We start from the raw sequence: 23728 nt of genomic DNA, 5'->3' as shown, positions 1-23728 counted from the left end.
AGGGACTCCCCGGTGTCAGTAGGAATGTTGCACTTTATCAAGGAGGCTTTGAGGGTGTCCTTGAAACGTTTCCTCTGCTCACCTGGGGCTCGCTTGCTGCGGAGGAAATCCGAGTAGAGCACTTGCTTTGGAAGTCTTGTTTCCGGCATGCAGACAATGTGGCCCGCCCAACGGAGCTGGTCGATTGTGGTCAGTGCTTCGATGCTGGGGATGTTGGCCTGATCAAGAACACTGACGTTGGTGCATCTGTCCTCTCAGGGAATTTGCAAGATCTTGCAGAGGCATCGTTGGTGGTATCTCAACGATGGCATGCAAGCCCTGATCCTGACCAACAGGTCCACCACAGACCCAATCAATGTCCGAACAGGTGTCAAGCAGGGCTGCATCATCGCGCCAACCCTCTTCTCAATCTTCCTCGCTGCAATGCTCCACCTCACGTTCAACAAGCTCCCCGCTGGAGTGGAGCTAAACTATAGAACCAGTGGGAACCTGTTCGACCTTCATCGCCTCCAGGCCAGATCCAAGACCGTCCCATCCTCTGTCATTGAACTACAGTACGCGGACGACGCTTGCGTCTGCACACAGTCAGAGGCTGAACTCCCAAGTCATTGTCAACATCTTCACCGAGGCGTACAAAAGCATGGGCCTTACACTAAACATCCGCAAGACAAAGGTCTTCCACCAACCTGACCCCGCTACACAGCACGGCCCCCCCAGTCATCAAGATCCACGGCGCAGCCCTGGACAACATGGACCACTTTCCATACCTCGGGAGCCTATTATCAGCAAGGGCAGACATCGACGACGAAGTTCAACACTGCCTCCAGTGCGCCAGTGCAGCCTTCGGCCGCCTGAGGAAGAGAGTGTTCGAAGATCAGGCCCTCAAATCTGGCATCAAGCTTATGATCTATAGGGCTGTAGTGATAGCCGCCCTCCTGTATAGCTCAGAGACGTGGACCATATATATAGACACCTCAAATCGCTGGAGAAAAAGCACCAACGATGTCTCCGTAAGACGCTGCAAAATAATGGGACTAAAGGCAGACAAGTCCCCTGGACTTGATGGCTTGCATCCTAGGGTCCTAACAGAAGTGGCTGCAGAGATCGTGGATGCATCTACCAAAATTCTCTGGATTCTGGCAGATTGGAAAACCACAAATGTAATGCCCCTATTTAAAAAAAGAGGCAGACAGAAAGCAGGAAACTATAGACCAGTTAGCCTAACATCTATCGTTGGGTAAATACTGGAGTCCATTATTAAGGAAGCAGTAGCGGGACATTTGGAATAGCATCATTCAATCAAGCAGAGTCAGCATGGTTTTATGAAAGGGAAATCATGTTTGACAAATTTACTGGAGCTCTTTGAGGATGTAATGAGCAGGGTGGATAAGGGGGAACCAGTGGGTGTGGTGAATTTGGATTTCCAGAATGCATTCGATCAGGTGCCACATAAAAGGTTACTGCACAAGATAAAAGTTCACGGGGTTGGAGGTAATATATTAGCATGGATTGAGGATTGGCTAACTAACAGAAAACAGAGAGTCGGGATAAATGGGTCATTTTCTGGTTGAGGTGCCACAGGGATCGGTGCTGGGGCCTCAACTATTTACAATCTATATTAATGACTTGGATGAAGGGACCGAGTGTAATGTAACCAAGTTTGCTGATGATACAAAGATGGGTGGGAAAGCAAATGATGAGGAGGACACAAAAAATCTGCAAAGGGATATAGACAGGCTAAGTGAATGGGCAAAAATTTGTCAGATGGAGTGTAATGTTGGAAAATGTGAGGTTATTCACTTGGCAGAAAAAATAAAAAAGCAAATTATAATTTAAATGGAGAAAAATTGCAAGTGCTTCAGTACAGAGGGACCTGAGGGTGCTTGTGCATGAAACACAAAAAGTTAGTATGCAGGTACAGCAAGTAATCAGGAAAGCAAATGGAATGTTGGCCTTTATTGCAAGGGGGATAGAGTATAAAAGCAGAGAAGTCTTGTTACAACTGTACAGGGTATTGGTGAGGCCACAACTGGAGTACTGCGTGCAGTTTAGGTCTCCATATTTAAGGAAGGATATACTTGCATTGGAGGCTGTTCAGAGAAGGTTCACTAGGTTGATTCCGGAGATGAAGGGGTTGACTTATGAAGGGAGGTTCCGTAGTATAGGTCTATACTCATTGGAGTTCAGAAGAATGAGAGGTGATCTTATCGAAACATATAAGATAATGAGAGAGCTCAACAAGTTGTATGCATAGTGGATATTTCCACTCATAGGGGAAACTAAAACTAGGGGGCTTGGTCTTAGAATAAGGGGCTGCCCATTTTAAACTGAGATGAGGGGGAATTTCTTCTCTCAAAGGGGTTTTAAATCTGTGGAATTCTCTGCTCCAGAGAGCTGTGGAGGCTGGGTCATTGAATATATTTAAGGCGGATAGACAGATTTTTGAGCGATAAGGGAATAAAGGGTTATAGGGAGTGGGCAGGGAAGTGGAACTGAGTCCATGATCAGATCAGCCATGATCTTATTAAATGGCGGAGCAGGCTCGAGGGGGTCAAATGGCCTACTCCTGCTCCTATTTCTTATGTTCTTATCCCACAGGGTGGCAGGAAGCCATCAAAGCACAAATCCAGAAGGCTCTGGCAAGAGATAGCTTTTTTAAAAAAAAATTGTTGATGGGACGTGGATGTCGCTGGCAAGGCCAGCATTTATTGCCCATACCTAATTTCCCTTGAGAAGATTAGCCATCTTCTTGAACTGCTGCAGTCCGTGTGGTGAAGGTACTCCCACAATGCTATTAGGGAGGGAGTTCCAGGATTTTGACCCAGCGATGATGAAGGAACGGCGATATACTTCCAAGTCAGGATGATGTGTAACTTGGAGAGGAACTTGCAGGTGGTGGTGTTCCCATGCGCTTGCTACCCTTGTCCTTCAAGGTGGTAGAGGTCGCAGGTTTGAGAGGTGCTGCCAAAGAAGCCTTGGCGAGATGTTGCAATGCATCTTGTGGATGCTCCACACTGTAGCCACGGTGCGCTGGTGGTGGAGCGAATGAATAAGGTGGTGGATGGGGTGCCAATCAAGCAGGCTGGTGTCGAGCTTCTTGAGTGTTTTTTAAGCTGCACTGATCCAGGTAAGTGGAGAGTATTCCACACTCCTGACTTGTGCCTTGTAGATGGTGGAAAGGCTTTGGCGCGTCAGGAGGCAGGACACTCGCCGCAGTCATGCATATGCCATGGCCAACAGTGTCATGTCGCGGACATGGATCTAATGCCGCAAGAAGTTTAATGACATAGAAACATAGAAATTAGGTGCAGGAGCAGGCCATTCGGCCCTTCGAGCCTGCAGCCCCATTCAATAAGATCATGGCTGATCATTCAATCTCAGTAACCCTTTCCTGCTTTCTCTCCATACCCCTTGATCCCTATGGCTGTAAGGGCCATATCTAACTCCTTTTTGAATATATCTAATGAACTGGCCTCAACAACTTTCTGTGGTAGAGAATTCCACAGGTTAACCACTCTCTGAGTGAAGAAGTTTCTCTTCATCTTGGTCCTAAATGGCTTAACCCTTATCCTTAGACTGTGAGCCCTGGTTCTGGAACTTCCCAGCAATGGGAACGTTCTTCCTCCTCTAACCTGTCCAATCCCATCAGAATTCTATGAGATCCCCTCTCATCCTTCTAAACTCCAGTGGATACAAGCCCAGTTGATCCAGTCTCTCCTCATATGTCAGTCCTGCCATCCTGGGAATCAGTCTGTTGAACCTTCGCTAAACTTCCTCAATAGCAAGAATGTCCTTCCTCAGATTAGGAGACCAAAACTGAACACAATATTCCAGGTGTGGCCTCACCAGGCTCTGTACAACTGCAGTAAGACCTCCCTGCTCCGATACTCAAATCCTCCAGCTATGAAGGCCAACATGCCATTTGCCTTCTTCACCACCTGCTGTACCTGCATGCCAAACTTCAATGACTGATGTATCATGACACCCAGGTATCGTTGCACCTCCCCTTTTCCTAATCTGTCATCATTCATATAATATTCTGTCATCCTGTTTTTGCCACCAAAGTGGATAACCTCACATTTATCCACATTATACTGCATCTGCCATGCATTTGCCCACTCACCTAACCTGTCCAAGTCACCCTGCAGCCTCTTAGCATCCTCCTCATAGCTCACACTGCCACCCAGCTTAGTGTCATCTGCAAACTTGGAGATATTACATTCAATTCCTTCATCTAAATCATTGATGTATATTGTAAATAGCTGGGGTCCCAGCACTGAGCCCTGCGGCACCCCACTGGTCACTGCCTGCCACTCTGAAAAGGATCCATTTATTCCGAATGTCTGCTACCTGTCTGCCAACGAGTTCTCTATCCACGTCAATACATTACCTCCAATACCATGTGCTTTAATTTTGCACACGAATCTCTTGTGTGGGACCTTGTCAAAAGCCTTTTGAAAGTCCAAATACACCACATCCACTGGTTCTCCCTTGTCCACTCTACTAGTTACATCCTCAAAAAATTCTAGATTTGTCAAGCATGATTTCCCTTTCATAAATCCATGCTGACTTGGACCGATCCTGTCACTGCTTTCCAAATGCGCTGCTATTTCATCTTTAATAATTGATTCTAACATTTTCCCCACCACCGATGTCAGGCTAACCGGTCTATAATTACCTGTTTTCTCTCTCCCTCCTTTTTTAAAAAGTGCCTCACATGGCAGGCCAAGATGAGTGAAGGCTTCAGCAAATGCCATATTCCACCATCTGCACAACTAGCCTCACATACCGCTCAATGCACCCAGCATTCACCTAACAACAATATCTACCTATCACCACTCATAGCACACAATCATAGGTTCACTTCACCCTCACAACCTTACCACTGCTATAACACTAATATCTCATACCTTGCACACACTGGCAGCTATTCATCTATGGCAGGCACATCACCCAACACTTTGCACCACACCCACTGACACACTTCCCTTTCTCTTGCAGGCCAAGGTGGCTCACAACTGCTGTGAGCAGCGGCAGATGGGAGGCAGCCAAGCCGTTTTACGGGCCTTGAGCCAACTGGAGGAGAAGGTGTTCGACATCACTGGAGGGGAAGTCACCGATTCATGGCAACGGGCAAAGTTGAAGCCCATGGGGACATTAACGGTATGGTCATTCCGAATCCTTCTCACATCCCACTACTCCCTCATTCCAAAATCTCATCTCATTTACAACCTGCTGATGCTATATGCATGGATATCTTGCTCCCCCGCCCCCCCCCCCCCGCTCACCATAACTTGACTCTTATGCCTTTCTGCTTTCAGATGACCAACACAGCCTGTCCCCAATGTCATGGAGGAGAGTGGAGATGAAGAAGGTGGCACACCATTACTGCATTGGATACTCACACACACCAGCTCAGAAACTGGCACAGCGCCAAATTTAGAGGGTAGTATAGTTGCAGGATCTGCACATGGTGAGACACTAAACATGAGTGGGCTGCAGCAAGGCCGGGGGAAAGGGTAGCTTGGGTGTCAGTTCACTGACGTCTGCTGCACACGACTCAGATGAAGATCTTGATGGGTCAGCCTTCAGAAGAAGGGTGATGGGCATGCACACGGGAATCCGAGGTGCAATAGCAAGCTTGCCAGAGAGCCTCTCGTCAGTGTCAAGAAGCATGTAGGAGTCCAGCTCCAACACTGCATGGAGTTTTGCGCAGAGCTTGGAGCCCATGATTTCCAGACTGGAAGTGATGGACAACTCCAGGAGAGAACTGTGGACCCAGCCATAATGCTGCATGTGATGGGTGATGTCACTGCTTCCATTGCAGCAATAGCGGAAGCGACCTAATGTCTCACAGTGGAAGCTCAGACTGCTGCCATCATAGCTGGGTTTACGAGTCTGGAAAAGGGCTTGCTGGGTGACGTAGCAGGCCAGCAAGCTGTCCTCCAACAGATTGCTGGAATGGTGAGGCGCTACCACGGGGGAGTGGCAGTGGGTCTTTGGAGCAGGAATCTGCTGTCCTCTCTCAGGATGACAGCATTCCTACTCCCACAATAGCACCTCCGCCATTGCCCTTGCTGCTGCCAGTCAGCCAGCCAGTCCAGATTGGTGCCGTCTACAGCGGGCCTTCCAGGTGCACTGCTTGTCGAGCCCGTCCTGCCAGTAGTCTCCTCCATGGAAACTCAGCAGCCTTTCACCAGCCATGCTGCTGCCACTGGGGGGGGGGGGGAGCACTGCGTAGAGGAGCACGAGAGTAGGAAAGGGCACATGCACGACAGGCACTAAGGGATTGCACAAGGGTGATTAGTTAATATTTTACTGTTAATTGAATACTTTTATAAATGTATTAATTTTGTTTGGAATGTTTGTTTTGTAGTGGCTCTCATTTCAGTTTTGTGTCCAGGAGGACGCTATGATGTTCTGTGACAGAGGGATGGTATGATGGGGTGTGGTCGCCCTCTTGCACCAGCTCGCGCTGTACCTTGCAGTGGCATGCCTCCACGCTGCCCATGGCCGCCGCTCGCCGCTCCTTTTATGGCCCCGACCTGCTGCTGGTGCAGGAGGGAGACGGCTGTGAAGAGTGACGTCATCAAGATCCAGGTCGGTGATTGGAGCGGGGGCAGGTACAGCAGGAGCGGCGAGGTCGGGGCGAAGGAGCGGCGCGAGATTGTGGAGAGACGTGATCAGGGCCCAGGGAGGCGCGAGTTCGGGGCCAGGGGCAGCATGGACCAGCCCACACTGCGATACGTGTGCCCACTAGGTCCGTGCAGTAGAGCTGGTCTCCAGTTGTCTTGGGTAATTATTGCCACTGGACCAAGACCTAGCTCTGTCAAGCCCGTGTGGTGGCTGGTGTGCAACGGCCACCCCATGTTAAAAAAATGCACATACAGGCATTTTCCACACTTCAGGATGTAGTTCGGGTCCTTCATTGAAACACCTGTGAACTCGTCCTTTTCTTGGCGTCGAAGCAAGTCATCCTCGTTTCGAGGGACCACCTATGATGATGATAATGATGGGATGTGGTGAGCAATGGGGAGCTGGGGTTTCATTCACTCAAATCAGAGTCTGATAAAGCGTTCACGGACAGCCCGTCCGAAAGGCTGCCTGCCTCCTTCCTTACTCCGTGTGTCTTCTTGCTGAGGTGTCCAGCAATCCCTGCTCTCAAGGGCTGCGTCCTCATGATGGTCAAGTTGTGAAGCATGTAGCAGACCACCATGAGATGGGACACTTGCTCCGATGAGTACTGGAGGACTCCTCTCAAGTGGTCAAGGCAGCGGAATCATTGCTTCAGCAGCCCGATGATCTGCTCAATGATGTTCATGGTGGCAGCATGAATGGCATTATGAGTTCTGGGTACGAGTATTGGGGTTGCAGAGGGAAGTTATCAGCCAGGTGCAGAGCAGATAGCCCTCATCTCTGAGCAGCCACCCTTGGGTTTGATGTGGTAGCTGGAAGATTGCTGGCACACCAGACTGATGGAGGATGAAGGCATCATGACTGCTGCCAGGATAGCGGGCATTGACAATCAGGAGGTGCTGGGTATGGTCGCACAACAACTGCACGTTAAGTGAGTGATAGCCTTTGCGGTTATGGAAGATCTCAAGATTGGTATGCGGCGCCCACAAAGCCACGTGGGTGCAATCGATGGCATCCTGCACCATTGGGAAGCCCACGATCCTAACAAAGGCACATGCATGCTCCACCTGCTCCTCTCTGTTCAGAGAGAGGAAAAGGTAATCCCTTCTCTTGGTGAAGAGAGCCTCTGTGACATCTGGATTCAACAATGGACAGCAAACCGGAAGATTTTAGCTCCTGCTGCAGACTGGAAAGATCTGCTGACGAAGAAATTGAGGGCCACTGGGAGAGCCGTGGTAACCGTGTTCTGAGGCTGCAGGTCTGGTTGCAGGTGATTCTGCGACCACCTCTTTGGTGAAGCGGAGTCTCCCAATACACCGCTCCTTGCTTAAGTGGATATGAGAAGTGCTCTTGGAAGGCCCTAGGTGGGTAAAGCCTCTTGTTGAGAACCCTTCTGCTCCTCCCTCTGCATCTGTCTTCTCTTCTTTGCTGCCTCCGCTTTCTCTCCTGAAGATACTCGAGCACGAAAGGAACTGCAAGTAGAGCCCCCATGACTATGAGCAAGTGTTGTGATGAGAAGCCTTTAAATAAGAATTAAAGCATTCACCACTTGCAACAAATACTCTCAGTTACCTTAGGAACTTGAAAGAAGTTTGGAAAGCTGCAAGAGTTGCAGAAAGTTACACAGAGCCAATCAAATTGAGAAACATGTCAGCTGCAAGTTTTTGCTGATGATCCCTTGAAATAATGTTGTTGAAACCTCCTTCCTGCTGGTCAACGCTTGTTCAGCTGGTCATAATTAACACAGGCCAGTAAGTGGAGCGGTGAACTCGAAAATGGCACATCAGGTGTCAGGTGAATGTTACACTACAGATCCGCAGCGAGCATGGACACTGGCAGCGCTGTCGTCCAGCCGAAAATGGCGGCCACCGCAGGACCTGCTGGCAGCGGGTGGAAGTGAGGCAGCTGCCATTTTATTTCCAAAATGTGCTGTAATGGCCAATTTCTAGGCCTTTAAGTACTGAAAAAAATGAGGACAAAGCAACAGATTGGCAGTTTATGTACAGAGCTGGTTTAGGGAATACATGACGGTAACCTGGAATGGTACTGAACAATTCCTGGAATGGGATTGAACATTTATTAATAACACAACTAAGTGCAACCTTCAATAATACAAGTTCATGAATATCTCTAGATAAAATTGTTGCCCACTACCAATCTTACTCCTATGTATTCAATGATGCTAGTTTTCCTAATAAGTAGCTGTTTCCACATTTTGCCCGACTACAACTACAGTATTCCAGAGAAATTGAGAAAAGCTGTAAAAATGACAGTCAATTACATACTTTCCAACCTGTTAATGATGCAGTCCCTTTTTAAAACTAACTCTTTTCCATTTAATGGTGTAGCTCTGCTGTATTTCCATTTAATCCATCCTGTGATAGCTGAGCTGACCCATTGGTAGGAAATAATTACATATTTAAAAAAAACTTTATATCAATGTGAAATTTGGCTGTCTATTAATTAGGATAATGGAAGCAAGCAGTTAGGCACAAAGCAGCAACTCAATAAGAAGTTGTGATGGCATCAGAAACCATAACAGTAGAGCTTAAGTGGTTTGCAAATATCAGCAGAATCAGAACACAATTGCTCCTGTGAAACTTGCTTCCACTTATTGGGGCCGAAATTCAACCTCCCGATAGGGTCTGCTACCGCCGGAAAGTGGCGACCACGTGGCAGTGTCGAATGGCCGCCGTTTGCAAAGTTCTCCTCGGTGGTTTTTCCTGCGGTCCCCACTTCTGCCCCGCTGCTGCCGAACCTTCCTAAGTACGACCCGTTTCCGGCAGAGGTGAATTTCTACCCTATTTATTTTTTTACTATTAACGACAAGCTGCATAATCATTTCAACTTAAGTGAAATCATTAATAATAATGTAGGCAATAATGGTATATAGTATCAAGCAACGTCACATGCTTGCTGTTCCTCTGCCACAATCTAGAACTGCAATGGATTACCGAGAAAAGGCACAGGATTACTGAGAAAAGTATTATCCAGTATTTTACAGTGTTATAGTAATTAGATAGGTAAGAGCATTTACACTCACCCTATACATGGACAGGTCAATACGAAGTGAATTGTGCAGTTGGTCAAGCAGTTTCACAAATCTTTCTTTCTAATTTGTTAAAATAAAAGGAAATAATTAAAATCACCACTGTACAAAAATGAAAAGCCTTTCTACTAAAAGCCATCATCCACAATAGGCAGAACACTGAGGAAATATTCTTAAGTTTTTATGTGGCAATGTATTTTGGAATCTAATTACTTTTTTATTACTTTATTCATCTTGTTCACATTTTTTTTGAAAGTACTTTTTCCTGTTTTCCCTTTCAATCACAACAGCTAGTATGTGAATGTTTTCCAGTTACTTTGAGTTGTTTTTTCATCTATTTTGAGCGAAAGTATGAATATAGCTTTGGTTATGTTCCAGTCTTTCTCAGCACCTGGACAGTTATTGTAGAAGTTTTTAAGAATAACAATTGGCATATCTAGCAGTTGCTAAATGGCAGTTAATGAATCAGTAGCAAAATGTAAAATACGCTGTTTTATGCAGTATTGCAACATAATGCAGACTAAGCAAAAACAAATAATGTGTCTAAAAATAGCCTTGCCATCAAGTGAAACAACATACATAAGCTGCTGAGTTATTCTTAAGGTTACTGTAATGAAAAACATACAGAGCATATATACTTATTTAGTACAGGTACGTAGATAGCGAACTGTAAGGCACAAATGGCACATAATGGTGCTCTATTGTGTCCCACACAATAGAATCTCAATTTCACCTAGTCTGTTTCAGAGAAGCTCTGTGTGGAAACCAGGAGAGGAACACATAACCAAAGGCCTGTCACCTTGCACTGCTCTCACAGACCTGTAACTGGCCAGCTCTGGGAGCACCTTGGAGCAAGTTGCCTGTGTGTTCGCCCTCCTGATTAGTAAACCGTGTACAACAGGGGAGAGAGAACATAGACTGGGTGGAAAACAGCTTACGAAAATGTAAATAAAAATAAAATACACAAACATCTAAGGCAACTGTAGGCAAGAACATACCCCAAAGTTTGAAGCAGCGAAGCGATCAGAGGCAGATACATTGGTAGAGGCAGTGGTGTGTGCATAGTATGCATTGATATTAGCTAACAAGGTACTCATTACTGCTGGCACTCCAGGGCACATGTATTTAGAAGACAAACAAGCAAAATGCCTGCAATGGCAGAAGCATACAATTAGGTATTTCGTAAATAGCACTCATATAATGGAAATAGAAAAGGTTTTGAGTTTTCTGCTACACATTTCAAATATCTCCAGCAAAGCCTAATTTTGCAACGTTACCCATGAATTTTAATAGTAAACAAAATAATGTTCCAGATTTTGCAGTGGTAATGACGGTGAAGCTATCAGCCATTGCTGTCATTACCCCTCTGAAACAGCATAACTTCAGGATTTAGCGGATGCGCAGATAAACACGAAAATCCTGAAGTTGCGGTCAGACACTCCCTGCTCCGCCACAAGCTATAGCTGTTAAACACCCCATAAAAAGTTAAGCCTTGTTGGAATAGGTGTAACTGTAATTTAATGGCATATTGATTGTTGAACAACTGTTCTAGCCCTGAAAAACTAATTTTATATTTGTGGAATGTTAAATTTCTCCATTATGGTAAAAATTACTAGATATTAAAAATAATTTAAAAAATGTTTTAAGTTTGTTTATAATATTTCAGCTTCTCCCTTAACCCCATATGTATGTCCCAATCTATATTTCGTGCTCTGTAAAATTTTTTAAAAGTGAAATGATAATCACTGCTTTATATTTTCTGGATTTGTCTGTGAGAATTCTTCAACGTAATTGGCTGCTCAGACAGCTTGATGACATCACTGCTGGTCTATGCTGGGGATTCATTTTGACAGCGCTACATTCAAATTAGGGTTGAGAAAGCTAAAGTTTTCACCACAGAGATCGCAAGATCTTTGTGGACAGCTTTCTTTCTGATCAGCGGCGATCGCAGACGCTTTGTTGCTGACCGCAAATTCTGGGCCGATATTGCAAGTAACACAAGGTCAACGGGCATCTGAAAAAATTGGTTACTATTTTGGGTAAAGACACTTCTTCAGAACATCAGTTCTAATGGATGATGTTTGTGTGACACATTAATGTATATTTTTCCTTTACAAATGTTTTTATTTCAGATTACCAACATTTGCAGTTTTTTCCATCTTACCGCTCACTCTAATGTTTTTAGTCTTTTTTCAGCTATTTCAATTTGAAGTATCTGCTTTGTATTTCTTTTACGTGGCTTAACAAGTCCTTGTTATTAACTCCATTCCCGCTCACAAAAAAACATGAAAATTACAAAAATACGATTCATGATATTTGCTGTTTTTTTCATCTCCATTAAGCCAAAATAATAAGTGTGATCCCTGCTAACCTGGCGAAAACCAGGTGGGCAGGTAGATAAAATTGCCCGGAAGACTTACCTATTGACATCCCACACTCTTCCCGCAGTCTTCCATTTTAAGCTGCTCTTCTGCGTAGGTGAGCATGACATCCACTAGAAACTGGTGGAGCCCTTCTTTAAATATGCAGATTGGGCTCTGATTATGTCATCAGGTCTTAACTGCTACCTTAATTAGTGGCTTGAATGGAGAAGCCATTGTGGTCTGCCAGGTTAACCTAGTTTTCTCAACCTAGCAGAAAGAAGAGTTGGGGCCAGAAGAGGACCAAGTTGATAAGTCTTTTATCTCTCTTTAATTTTCATTCTGGGGCTCCTCCAGACCTACAGGAAAATTTAAGCCTCCCCTGCCCCAGGCTCTCCACCACCTGATAGTGGGGCCCTCCCATGTCTTTGGCCCCAGCTCCTGCCTCCTGCCGCATGACATTATACTCATGTTCACTGGCTAGCTGCCGTTTCACACTGGTTTCAGGCGGGCAACTGACTGGGCGCATGCATATAAGGCCTGGGATTTCATATCGCCTGGGCCTCACGTTGCCAAGGTCAGAATGGTTGTTGTCTGCATTGGCAACTACCCGCCCAATTCCTGCCCGAGTTAAGTTTGGGGCTAATCTCAGTTCTCAGGCTATTGTGCTCATGAAGACGCACACCAGAAGATTACTTAATCCACTAGTTCTCATTTGAGCTGTGTTACATTGAAATCCTATTCCATTTATTGCACTGTTTAGTCATGAGCAGAAATGTTCAGTTTTTATTTCTTCTGTAAGTTGTCACTAGTCTTCCTAAAAATTATGTTTTAAACTTACGTCATCGCCTGGTAAATGGATTCTATTCCATAACGCATTGCAAACTCATCCACTATTTCTTGTGCAGTCTCATCGAAGTAAACCTTCCATGCATCATCTCCTTTTGCATCTGGTATTTTTACAACACCACTACTCTGAAGGTCTGTGAGACAGTGGAAAAGGTTCTGCAAAAGAGTAATGACTATAGGCTTAGCATGAAGCAACATTCAAAAGCGTAACAAGTAATCCAAAGCACCAAACCGTTTCTATTTGTACTCAGCTGTTAATAGCAAGCACAGTGTTTAAGGAAGTAACTGCAGCACCCATGGCATTTACTGAAGTTCTGTGAAGCCATTCCCGAGTTGTTTTGGTTGCATGATTTTGCCACAAATAGTTGATGTGGATCACCACACTATTCCCCTTCCATAGAGGGGGATAAAAAAGAAATGGCTCAGTGGTATGCAAAACAATTGTCTCAATCTTAGCAACTGCATTCTTATTCTTACACATGCTTAATCTAATCACCACCAGCCATCTACACGAGGTAAAGTGTAACTGGTTTTAAAATAAATGTTTGCCTTGTAGCTTACTGATCTGCAACATTGTCTGCCTCCACACTCATCTCTGCCCTTCTGCTGCAGAAAGTCTCGACCATTCCTTCATCAAATCAAGATTTAACTTCTCTAATGCCTTTCTAGCAAGTGTCACACATCAACTCATCCAAAGTGCCAAAGCCCATGTCCTCACAAGCACTTTGTCCCACATTCTCATCATCCCCACCCTCTCCAAACTCTACTGGTCCTCCGTTGCCCATGATTTCAAAGTTCTGGTCCTGGTTTTCAAATCTCTCCATGTCTTGTCCCATTTTACCTCCTCCTGCCTTATATTCCTACATGGAACATTCACTCTTCCAAAACTGGACTTCTCCTCTCTCCTTGCTCCGTCTGCTTCACCATCAGTGGTTACGCATTCAGCCATTATACTCCTGCCCTGTAGAAATGTTTATTCAGCTCCCTCCACCTTGCCGCCTTTCTCACACAAACAAAAGCAAAATAGAGTGGATGCTGGTAATCTAAAATAAAAACAGAAAATGCTGGAAAACACTCAGCAGGTCAGACAGCATCTGTGGAGAGAAACAGAGTTAACGTTTCAGGTCGATGACCTTTAATCAGAACAACTCTCTCCCTGCTTTCAAAAACATTGTCTTAAACCATGGAGTTGGTTCCCCATCTTAACATTTTCATTTTCCTTCTATTTCCCCATGCTGTTGCCCACTGTACCCCTTTCCTTCTTATTGTTAAGTGCGCCAAGATGTTGGAAGCCATTTATAAATCCAAGTTGTTTTAATTTGTTTGAGTTTCTTAATAAAATGTGATGCTGCTCACAATGTAGTTATTTTTCTTTTCAGTGGGGCTATATCCTTTCTTCAAACAAACATTGTGCTTGAGACACGAGGACTGACCAGTCGTGTAAAAGAGACAATTGAAAACTGTCTCAAACCTGTCAGCTTTCATTTACTATCAATGTCAAATCATTGCTGAGACAATAATGGAAAACTGATGCCCTGGCAGGAAGGGAGCTCCAAAATTCTCAGCTGACGACAGCTAAAAATACTGTGATGATGCTCATGAATTTCCGAGGTTATGGTAGATTCAGCCACAGCAGCAGGGGAGGATTGCAATGCCAGACAAGATCTATTCACTTTAAATAGATAATACTTATGGGAATCGCTGAATGATTTGAAAACTAGGCTTCGCCAGTCAACCTTGATAAATCTCAATTTAATGACCTTTACCTAAACCTATCTAAATGCAATTTGTTGTTGCAGGGGCATTGATGTTGGCTGTAGGACCCCACCTGCCAACATAACTAAGATCAGCGAACTGAACACAGATAGGGAATTGAATCGGGGAATTTTTGATCTATAGGGCTCAATCACTTCCATGATAAACAGAGCGAGCCAGCGGGACAACTGCTAATTTTACTTCTAATCCACTGTGAATTAAACATTATTTGGAAAATCACAAGAGGTTCAAAGAAGACAGACAAGTAGCAGGGAGTACCTGCCACCTTATGTTTATATTTACTGGGCTGGATTTTCGGACTTCTGCTGCCCCTGTTAGCGCGCCCCGCAGGGGCAACAATGGTGGTGGTAAGCACTTCCAGCGCCCCGCCGGGAAATTCGGTGCCAGTTTGGAGGGGGCGTGGAGCAATACTGCCCGGAAGTAGTGAGCCAGTGTGGAACCCCCCCCTGGTTGCGACATCGGCTCGATTTTTGGCTGCTGCCCGACCCATAGCGCTCTGTAGAGCACCCTGGTGGGAACATCTGTGGAAGCTGGTGTTCCAAGCTGCAGCGGCTGCAGTGAGGTAAGTACTGTCAACCTCAGGTAAATGAGATTGGGTTTTTTTGCGATTTATGTGGTGGTGGCTTGAGTTATGTATTTGAAATTTTTTTTTTCCAGGTTTTTTACCCCTTTCAAATATGAATGATGTTTATGAAAAATCTAATCCCCATGCGCCCATCATGTTCCCTTATTCTCCTTTCCTTCAACCCCAATCACTAACTCCATAGCCTCACAACTCTTAACACAAAAGCTACAAGTCTGAGGAACTTAAACCCATCATCCCCATGCAGCAAAAATCAAAAGAAAAAGGATAACACAGAAAGAAACAATTTCAATAAAACCAAAGCATACAACCCTATGTTTGGAAAAGCATCCTGCTCATTATAGCTTAAATTCTCAATCCTATTGCTATTGCACCACACCACAGAGGGATTCAATCAATTTTTTGAGTCAGTTCAGTGTTCTCTCTGAATGTATACTGCTTGGTGAATTGTGTGCTCATTCAAGTAAAGAACACCAGTGTTGGAGAATGGATCATGTTTCTAATTTGGGCATCTGGTGTCAGAAACTAACAGTCCCACATCAGGTACAACATGGCCTAATGCAGAATAAAGCTCTCCCTCTCTATACCTTAACACCAAGCAAAAGCTGTGTGCTCTGTGTGCATCTGGGAAACATTTCTCCTTTCCCACACAAGCTATATTTACAGATTCTCTGCATGAAAATGGCAAATTCGGTACAGATATGAGTTGTGAACCTACAGCCATTGGGGGGAGGGATGAGAGAGATAAGGCGGGAGGGGGAGGGGGAGGGGGAGGGGGGGGAGAGATGGGGGAGGGAAGAGATGGGGGGAAGAGAGAGAGAGAAAGAGTTGGGGGCGGAAAGAGAGAGAGAGAGAGAGAGAGAAAGAGTGCACAACAGAGACACACACACTTTCTATTCCATCAATCCAGGCTGGATGAGAATGGACAATGCTCTAATTCACTTTTTTGATCATGTTTCACTTAGAGAATTAGACATGACCTTCAAAATGTCTTGCTGACCTGCCTCCAATTTTACCATGTCACAACACGATGACATTATATGCAGGATGATGTATTTTCCTTTCATTCGCTATTTAAAAATAACCTGGTATCTTGTGATACAAATAACAAGGAACACAATCAATACAACATCAAACTTATTGTTTTTTACAATATTACCAACCTTCATATTTTATAAACAATATTATAGGTCTAATTTTAAGGTTCAGTTGACAATCAAAGTTATTGTTCTTCACTCTTTCAGTCAATTAAATCTTAAGCTCTGAACTGGACAATTGCCACGTAATTTGTCAATAGGCATCCAGTACTCTCTAATATACGTTCATAAGAAAGAACGAATCACTTCCATAAATTAGCATTTGGTAACAGTTTGTTGCTATTTTCATTCAATCACCCATACTTCTTATGTACTGAACTTACTTCATGCAGGCAGGTATACTGGATGTGATAGGGAGCGACTTTCTCTTCACCTTTAATTTCAACACTAATCTGTAGTCGAATAGCACCTGAGACTGCAGATTTATCCGTTCTTTTCTCTGGAAAAGGAAACAAATCAACTCAGGACATTTGTACTGCACAGACATTTGCATCAACGGATAGTTCACCTCAATGCAGAGATAATCACCATCAAATTCTCCGAGCTGTGAAAAAAAACTAAAATATCAAATGACAACTATACTTTGGTTATATATGATATATAATAATTCCTACATTACAACAGTGACTACATTGAAAAGTACTTAATTGGCTGTAAAGTGCTTTGAGACGTCTAGTGGTCGTGAAAGGTGCGATATAAAGGCAAGTCTTTCTTTCTATATATAGCACAAAACTAAAAGGATTCTAGACCGCAGCTGGAAGGGGAATTAAATTCTGATTGTGCAGAGGCTGATTGCTTAACAGCAAAATAGATAGTGATCTTAAAGACACACAGCTCAATTTAGCAGCCGAATGATACATTATGCATAATACAATTATACACGGCGTTACACTTCCCGTCCTGACAATTAACGGATTATAAATTGGGCAGGCTGAATTACAGATGTGCAGTCCTCCGGATATAGTTTTCCGCTATGTACTCTGACCAGACAATTATTTAAACTCATGTGCAAAAGAGGAAAATCTGCCTGTGTATGCCATTTTCAGACTGGCTCTGGTGGGGCTCAGTAAAAATTTGTAACAATAATTCAATTTTCTCACCAAATAGTCTCTTCATCTGCCAGGGTAATTCTAAGAACATATCAGAGGTCTGTAAAATCATCCTCATCATCATAGGCAGTCCCTCGGAATCGAGGAAGACTTGTTTCCACTCTTAACATGAGTTCTTAGGTGGCTGTACAGTCCAATACGAGAACCACAGTCTCTGTCACAGGTGGGACAGACAGTGGTTGAAGGAAAGGGTGGGTGGGGAGTCTGGTTTGCCGCACGCTCTTTCCGCTGCCTGCACTTGATTTCTGCATGTTCTCGGCGAGGAGACTCGAGGAGCTCAGCGCCCTCCTGGATACACTTCCTCCACTTAGGGCGGTCTTTGGCCAGGGACTTCCAGGTGTCAGTGGGGATGTCGCATTTTATCAGGGAGGCTTTGAGGGTGCCCTTGTAACGTTTCCACTGCCCACCTTTGGCTCGTTTGCTGTGGGCGAGTTCTGAGTAAAGTGCTTGTTTTGGGAGTCTCGTGTCTGGGATGCGAACTATGTGGCCTGCCCAGCGGAGCTGATCAACTGTAGTCAGTGCTTCAATGCTGGAGATGTTGGCCTGGGCGAGGATGCAAATGTTGGTGCGTCTGTCCTCCCAGGGGACTTGTAGGATCTTGCGGAGACATCGTTGGTGGTATTTCTCCAGCAGTACGTGGTCCACGTCTCTGAGCCATAGAGTACGGCCCTGTAGACCTTGTGCTTGGTGGCAGTTTTGAGGGCCTGGTCTTCAAACACTCTTTTCCTCAGGCGGCCGAAGGCTGCACTGGCGCACTGAAGGCGGTGTTGGATCTTGTCGTCAATGCCTGCTCTTGTTGATAGGAGGCTCCTGAGCTATGGGAAGTGGTCCACATTGTCCAGGGCCGCGCCGTGAATCTTGATGACTGGGGGGCCAATGCTGTGCGGCGATGACAGGCTGGTGGAGGACCTTTGTCTTACGGATGTTTAGCGTGAGGCCCATGCTTTTGTATGCCTCAGTAAATATGTTGACTATGTCCTGGAGTTCACCCTCTGCGTGTGCAGAGATGCAGGCATCGTCCGCGTACTGTAGCTCGACGTCAGAAGTTGGGGTGGTCTTGGACCTGGCCTGGAGACGGCTACGGGAGCGGATGGAATCCCTGCTGTGGCACTGAAGTATGGGGGAGAGGCACTGCTGGCGCGAATACATGACCTCATCTCTCTCATCTGGAAGGAGGAGAGCATGCCGAGAGAAGCAGTGATCGTGACTATCTTTAAAAAAGGGGACAAGTCCAATTGTGGCAACTACAGAGGAATATCCCTGCTATCAGCCACTGGGAATATCATAGCTTGAGTCCTCCTCAACCGCCTTCTGCCTGTGACCGAGAAGCTCCTCCCGGAGTCGCAGTGTGGATTTCGTCCCTTCTGGGGCACAACGGACATGATTTTTGCAGCGCGATAGCTGCAGGAAAAACGCAGGGAACAGCGCCAGCCATTATACATGGCCTTCTTCGACCTTACAAAGGCCTTTGACACCGTCAACCGCGAGGGTCTATGGAGCGTCCTCCTCCATTTCGGATGCCCCCAAAGGTACGTCACCATCCTCCGCCTGCTCCATGACGACATGCAGGCCGTGGTCCTTACCAACGGATCCATCACAGACCCAATCCAATTCCGGACCAGGGTCAAGCAGAGCTGCGTCATCGCTCCAAACCTCTTCTCAATCTTCCTCGCCGCCATACTCCACCTCACAGTTGACAAGCTCCCCGCTGGAGTGGAACTAAATTACAGAATCAGTGGGTCTGTAAAAAACCTGGAACCCTCAAACATGTACGTCCTCAGGCCTCATCTATTGCATCAAGTGTTGGGGCATACGCACTGATGACTGTGACGCACTGGTTCTGGGATAGGGTGAGTCGAAGAGTCATGAGGCGGTCCAAAACCACCCCAACCTCTGTCATCGAGCTACAATATGCGGACGACGCCTGCGTCTGCGCACATACAGAGGGTGAACTCCAGGACATAGTCGACGTATTTACTGAGGCGTACGAAAGCATGGGCCTCACGCTAAACATCCGTAAGACAAAGGTCCTCCACCAGCCTGTCATCGCCGCACAGCATTGCCCCCCCAGTCATCAAGATCCACGTCGCGGCCCTGGACAATGTGGACCACTTCCCATAACTCGGGAGCCACCTATCAACAAGAGCAGGCATTGACGACGAGATCTAATACCGCCTCCAGTGCGCCAGTGCAGCCTTCGGCCACCTGAGGAAAAGAGTTTTGAAGACCAGGCCCACAAAACTGCCACCAAGCTCATGGTCTACAGGGCTGTAGTAATACCTGCCCTCCTGTATGGCTCAGAGACATGGACCATGTACAATAGACACCTCAAGTCGCTGGAGAAATACCACCATCGATGTCTCCGCAAGATCCTACAAATCCCCTGGGAGGACAGGCGCACCAACATCAGCGTCCTCGACCAGGCCAACATCCCCAGCATTGAAGCACTGACCACACTTGATCAGCTCCGCTGGGCAGGCTACATAGTTCGCATGCCAGACACGAGACGCCAAAAGCAAGTGCTCTACTCGGAACTCCTTCATGGCAAGCGAGCCAAAGGTGGGCAGTGGAAGCGTTACAAGGGCACCGTCAAAGCCTCCCTGATAAAGTGCGACATCCCCACTGACACCTGGGAGTCCCTGGCTAAAGACCGACCTAAGGGCAGCCAGGAGGGCGCTGAGCACCTCAAGTCTCATCGCCGAAAACATGCAAAAATCAAGCGCAGGTAGCGGAAAGAGCGTGTGGCAAACATGTCCCACCCACCCCATCCCTTAACGACTGTCTGTTCCACCTGTGACAGAGTCTGTGGCTCTCGTATTGGACTGTTCAGCATCCTAAGAACTCATTTTAAGAGTGGAAGCAAGTCTTCCTCGATTCTGAGGGACTGTCTATGACATTCACAGGATACTGCCATAACAACTTAGCTGTCTGACTAATGTTATCCATGAGTACAGTCACAGGAGCAATCGAAGTAATTTGTTTATCTATAAAATTCAATGAGAGCTTCATCCAACTGATACAATACAATTTTTTCCGTAGACCTCCAGTTGTTCGGATTCATTTCTGGATGTTAGAATTTTTTTGAAGGTATTTAAGGTCCGACAATGTTCGCCTAAATCAGAATAAAAACAACTTGCATTTATACAGTGCCTTTAACATTATGGGGCTGAAATTCTGCTCTCGCCGGGTCCGTACGAAGTGCGGACGGACCCGGCGAAGTCTCGCAAAAGCCGGTTTTCGGAGCGCAATATGCATGCGCCAAAAAACGGCTTTTCCGATCTGTCAAGATTTCTCGACAGATCCTCTGCATCCCCGCAGAAAGGACATTCGCGGGGTGAGATTGGGCTATTTACCCATCACTTGCCCAGCGAATGTCCTTCAAACTCTTACGCCTGGTGAAAGCAGGCGTATAACCTACTTTTACCAGTATAAGAGTTTGAAAACATATAAAAATTAAATTAAAAAACATATTTTTACATTAAAAACCCTGCCCATTAAGTTAAGTTTATTTTAAACTGTATTAAAACACAAAAAAAAGTCAAAAAATATTTTTTTCTCTAAAACATTTAATTAACTTTAATTTCAATTAATTTTAAATATGTGAGGTGCTTTATTTATTTATTATGTTGTGTTTCTTGTCTTAGGGGTTTATCCTCATTGATAATAATGGGAACTCGGAGAAACGGAGTTCCCATTACTATCAATGAGGATATTGCAGTGATTGGTGGTCCAGGCCCACGTGACTCCAGCTTTTTCGTGCATATGGGGAAGTCCTCTTCCCTTACGCTACGCATCGAATGAAGGCCTCCGGGACCACCAGGTACTTTCGTTAAAAAATTTTGGGTTGGAGGCATTCGTCCGAAGGAAACCTGTGACCGTAATTTTAACCCCAATAAAATAATCTGAGGAGTTTCACATAAGCACTACCAAACAAAATTTGACACCGAGCCACATAAGGAGATATTAGGGCAGGTGACATTGGTTAAAGAGGTAGGTTTTAAAGAGTGTCTTAAAGAGGGAAATAGAGGTAGAGACTTGCAGAAGTTTAGGGAGGGAATTCCAGAGTTTAGAACCTCAGCATCTAAAAGCACGGTAAAATCGGGGATGCACAAGAGGCCAGAAATGGAGGAAAGCAGAGATCTTGGAGAGCTGTAGGAGGTTACAGAGATAGGGAGGGGCAAGGCCATGGAGGGATTTGAAAACCAGAATGAGAATTTTAAAATCGAGGCGTTGCTTAACCGGGAGCCAATGTAGGTCAGTGAGCACAGGGGTGATGGGTGAACTGCAAAGTGTTTTACAGTAATTAAATAGCTAACATTACTAAACACAGAAAAATGTACAGATTAACAGCCAGAGAATTTATGTTCAAGTCTCATTAACACCAGTAAAAGATGACAACTAAGAAGACAATGACCACAGGTAACAACTTGGCTGCAGTGTCTTCAGAGATAAAGCCAGCCTTTACCAGATGAGAACAGAATTGCTGACACCACAGCAGCTGGCTGACTACAAAGTGAGAGTCTGTACGATCTTATGATGATGATCATCATAGGCAGTCCCTCGGAATTGAGGAACACTAAATATGAGTTCTCAGGTGACTGAAGAGTCCAATGCGCGACCGACAGTCTCCGTCATAGGTGGGGCAGACGGTGGTTGAAGGAACGAGTGGATGGGGGGACCTGGGTTGCCGTGTGCTCCTTTCGCTGTTGACGCTTGGCTTCAGCTTGCTCTCGGCGAAGAGACTCAAGGTGTTCAGCGCCTTCCCGGATGCTTTTCCTCCACTTTGGGTGGTCTTGGGTCAAGGAATTCCAGGTATTGGTGAGGATGTTACATTTTTCAAGGAGGCTTTGAGATTGCATGATAAAGGAACAGCTTTGCAAACATAGCAAGAATACATTAAATGTAGACTATAAACTTAAACTTGCTAAATCTGTACTGTCATCCTATAACTTCAAATGGAGCTTTATTATACTGTTAATAAACAAAACCCAACTATGATTAAGATATTGTGACAGACTTAAATTATTGTTTATAATGATCTATTATTGTTAATTAATATTAAGTACTCTATTTTTGTTGTAATCATCAATATTTAACGTTGTGATAGGAATAATCATATTATCACAGATGTGTTAAATAAAATGGTGTTAGTTGATACATCTGTGTCTGATATTACTAACAAACAAGAGTTAATTTGCACTTCACTCACTGTTGCACAACAGTTCTACTGTATATAGACTTGGCTTAGTTAAAAATCAATAGCTTTCTGACTGAGGTAATGTGGAACAGTCCAAAGCGAGTTAATTTAGGAATCCTAAATAATTCCTGGATGTAAATGGTAAATTACTATCCAAAGTTCCGATGTGCACATGCTGGTGAAAGTATAGGAAGGGTTTATCCGTTGCAGATTAGAATTCTGGGATAAAATCTTCCTTAAGAACATAAGAATTAGGAGCAGGAGTAGGCCATATGGCCCCTCGAGCCTGCTCCTCCATTTAATGGACTGGATTTTCGGTTCTGCCATTTTCGGGGCGGGAAACGGCTACACGCTGGGGAGAAATCTTTGCCATCTGAGCCCTGGGCGCAGCGCGAAGGTGGCATTGGACAACTTTTGCGGCGCAAAAATGGGAACCTCGCCAAATAAAGTGCGGGGCTGGGAGCGCTCAGAGAGGCCTTGGTGGGGGGCGGGGAGGGGGAGGGGAAGTGAAATCACAAAAACATTCCAAAAACATTGCAATCGCCACCACAACATAAATTGCTAAAAAAAAAACAATAAAAGAATTAACACTTGCACTTACCTTTTCTGCATTTTATCTACCCCACTGCCGTCGGCATGGCTGGATCACTCTGTTTTACCTGGTGGACATCGCGGGGTGTGCTTTGGGGCGTACAGGTCGGGTGCGAGTTAAAACTCGCGCCAGTGTCGCAACAAGAGGCGTTGTACACCCGGCGCGACTCTTCCTGGTGGTGCTTCTAAGCGCCGCTGCAAAACCTGACCCGAAGCTCCCGACCAGATGCAAAAGATCGTGCTGCCCCATTTCTCACCAAAGGACCCAGAAATCCAGTCCAATAAGTTCGTGGCTGATGTTCGACATCAACTCCACTTTCTCGCCCGATCCCCATATCCCTTGATTTCCCCTAGAGTCCAAAAATCCATCTATCTCAGCCTTGAATATACTCAACAATTCAGCACCCACAGCCCTTTGGGGTAGAGAATTCCAAAAATTCACAACCACCTAAATGAAGAAATTCCTCCTCATCACAGTCTT

The 23728-nt window shown here is 45.4% G+C and overlaps 1 protein-coding gene across 1 annotated transcript in view; it reads right to left on the bottom strand.

Annotated features, from left to right (window-relative positions):
- Positions 1–23728, bottom strand: part of LOC139240107 (protein unc-13 homolog B-like) — an 893314-nt gene that overhangs the window by 132523 nt on the left and 737063 nt on the right. Inside the window, exons 18-21 of the mRNA XM_070868486.1 lie at positions 16674–16789; positions 12887–13050; positions 10684–10834; positions 9680–9748 (exon numbers count right to left, since the gene is read on the bottom strand). Coding sequence (XP_070724587.1) covers positions 9680–9748; positions 10684–10834; positions 12887–13050; positions 16674–16789 — 500 coding nt within the window. The remainder of the gene's footprint in view (positions 1–9679; positions 9749–10683; positions 10835–12886; positions 13051–16673; positions 16790–23728) is intronic.

This window comes from Pristiophorus japonicus, chromosome 2 (genome assembly GCF_044704955.1).
Source record: "Pristiophorus japonicus isolate sPriJap1 chromosome 2, sPriJap1.hap1, whole genome shotgun sequence".
In the NCBI taxonomy this organism is placed as follows: Eukaryota; Metazoa; Chordata; class Chondrichthyes; family Pristiophoridae; genus Pristiophorus; species Pristiophorus japonicus.
Note: the sequence above shows the minus strand (reverse complement) of the source record. Positions and strands in the feature narration are given on the sequence as shown.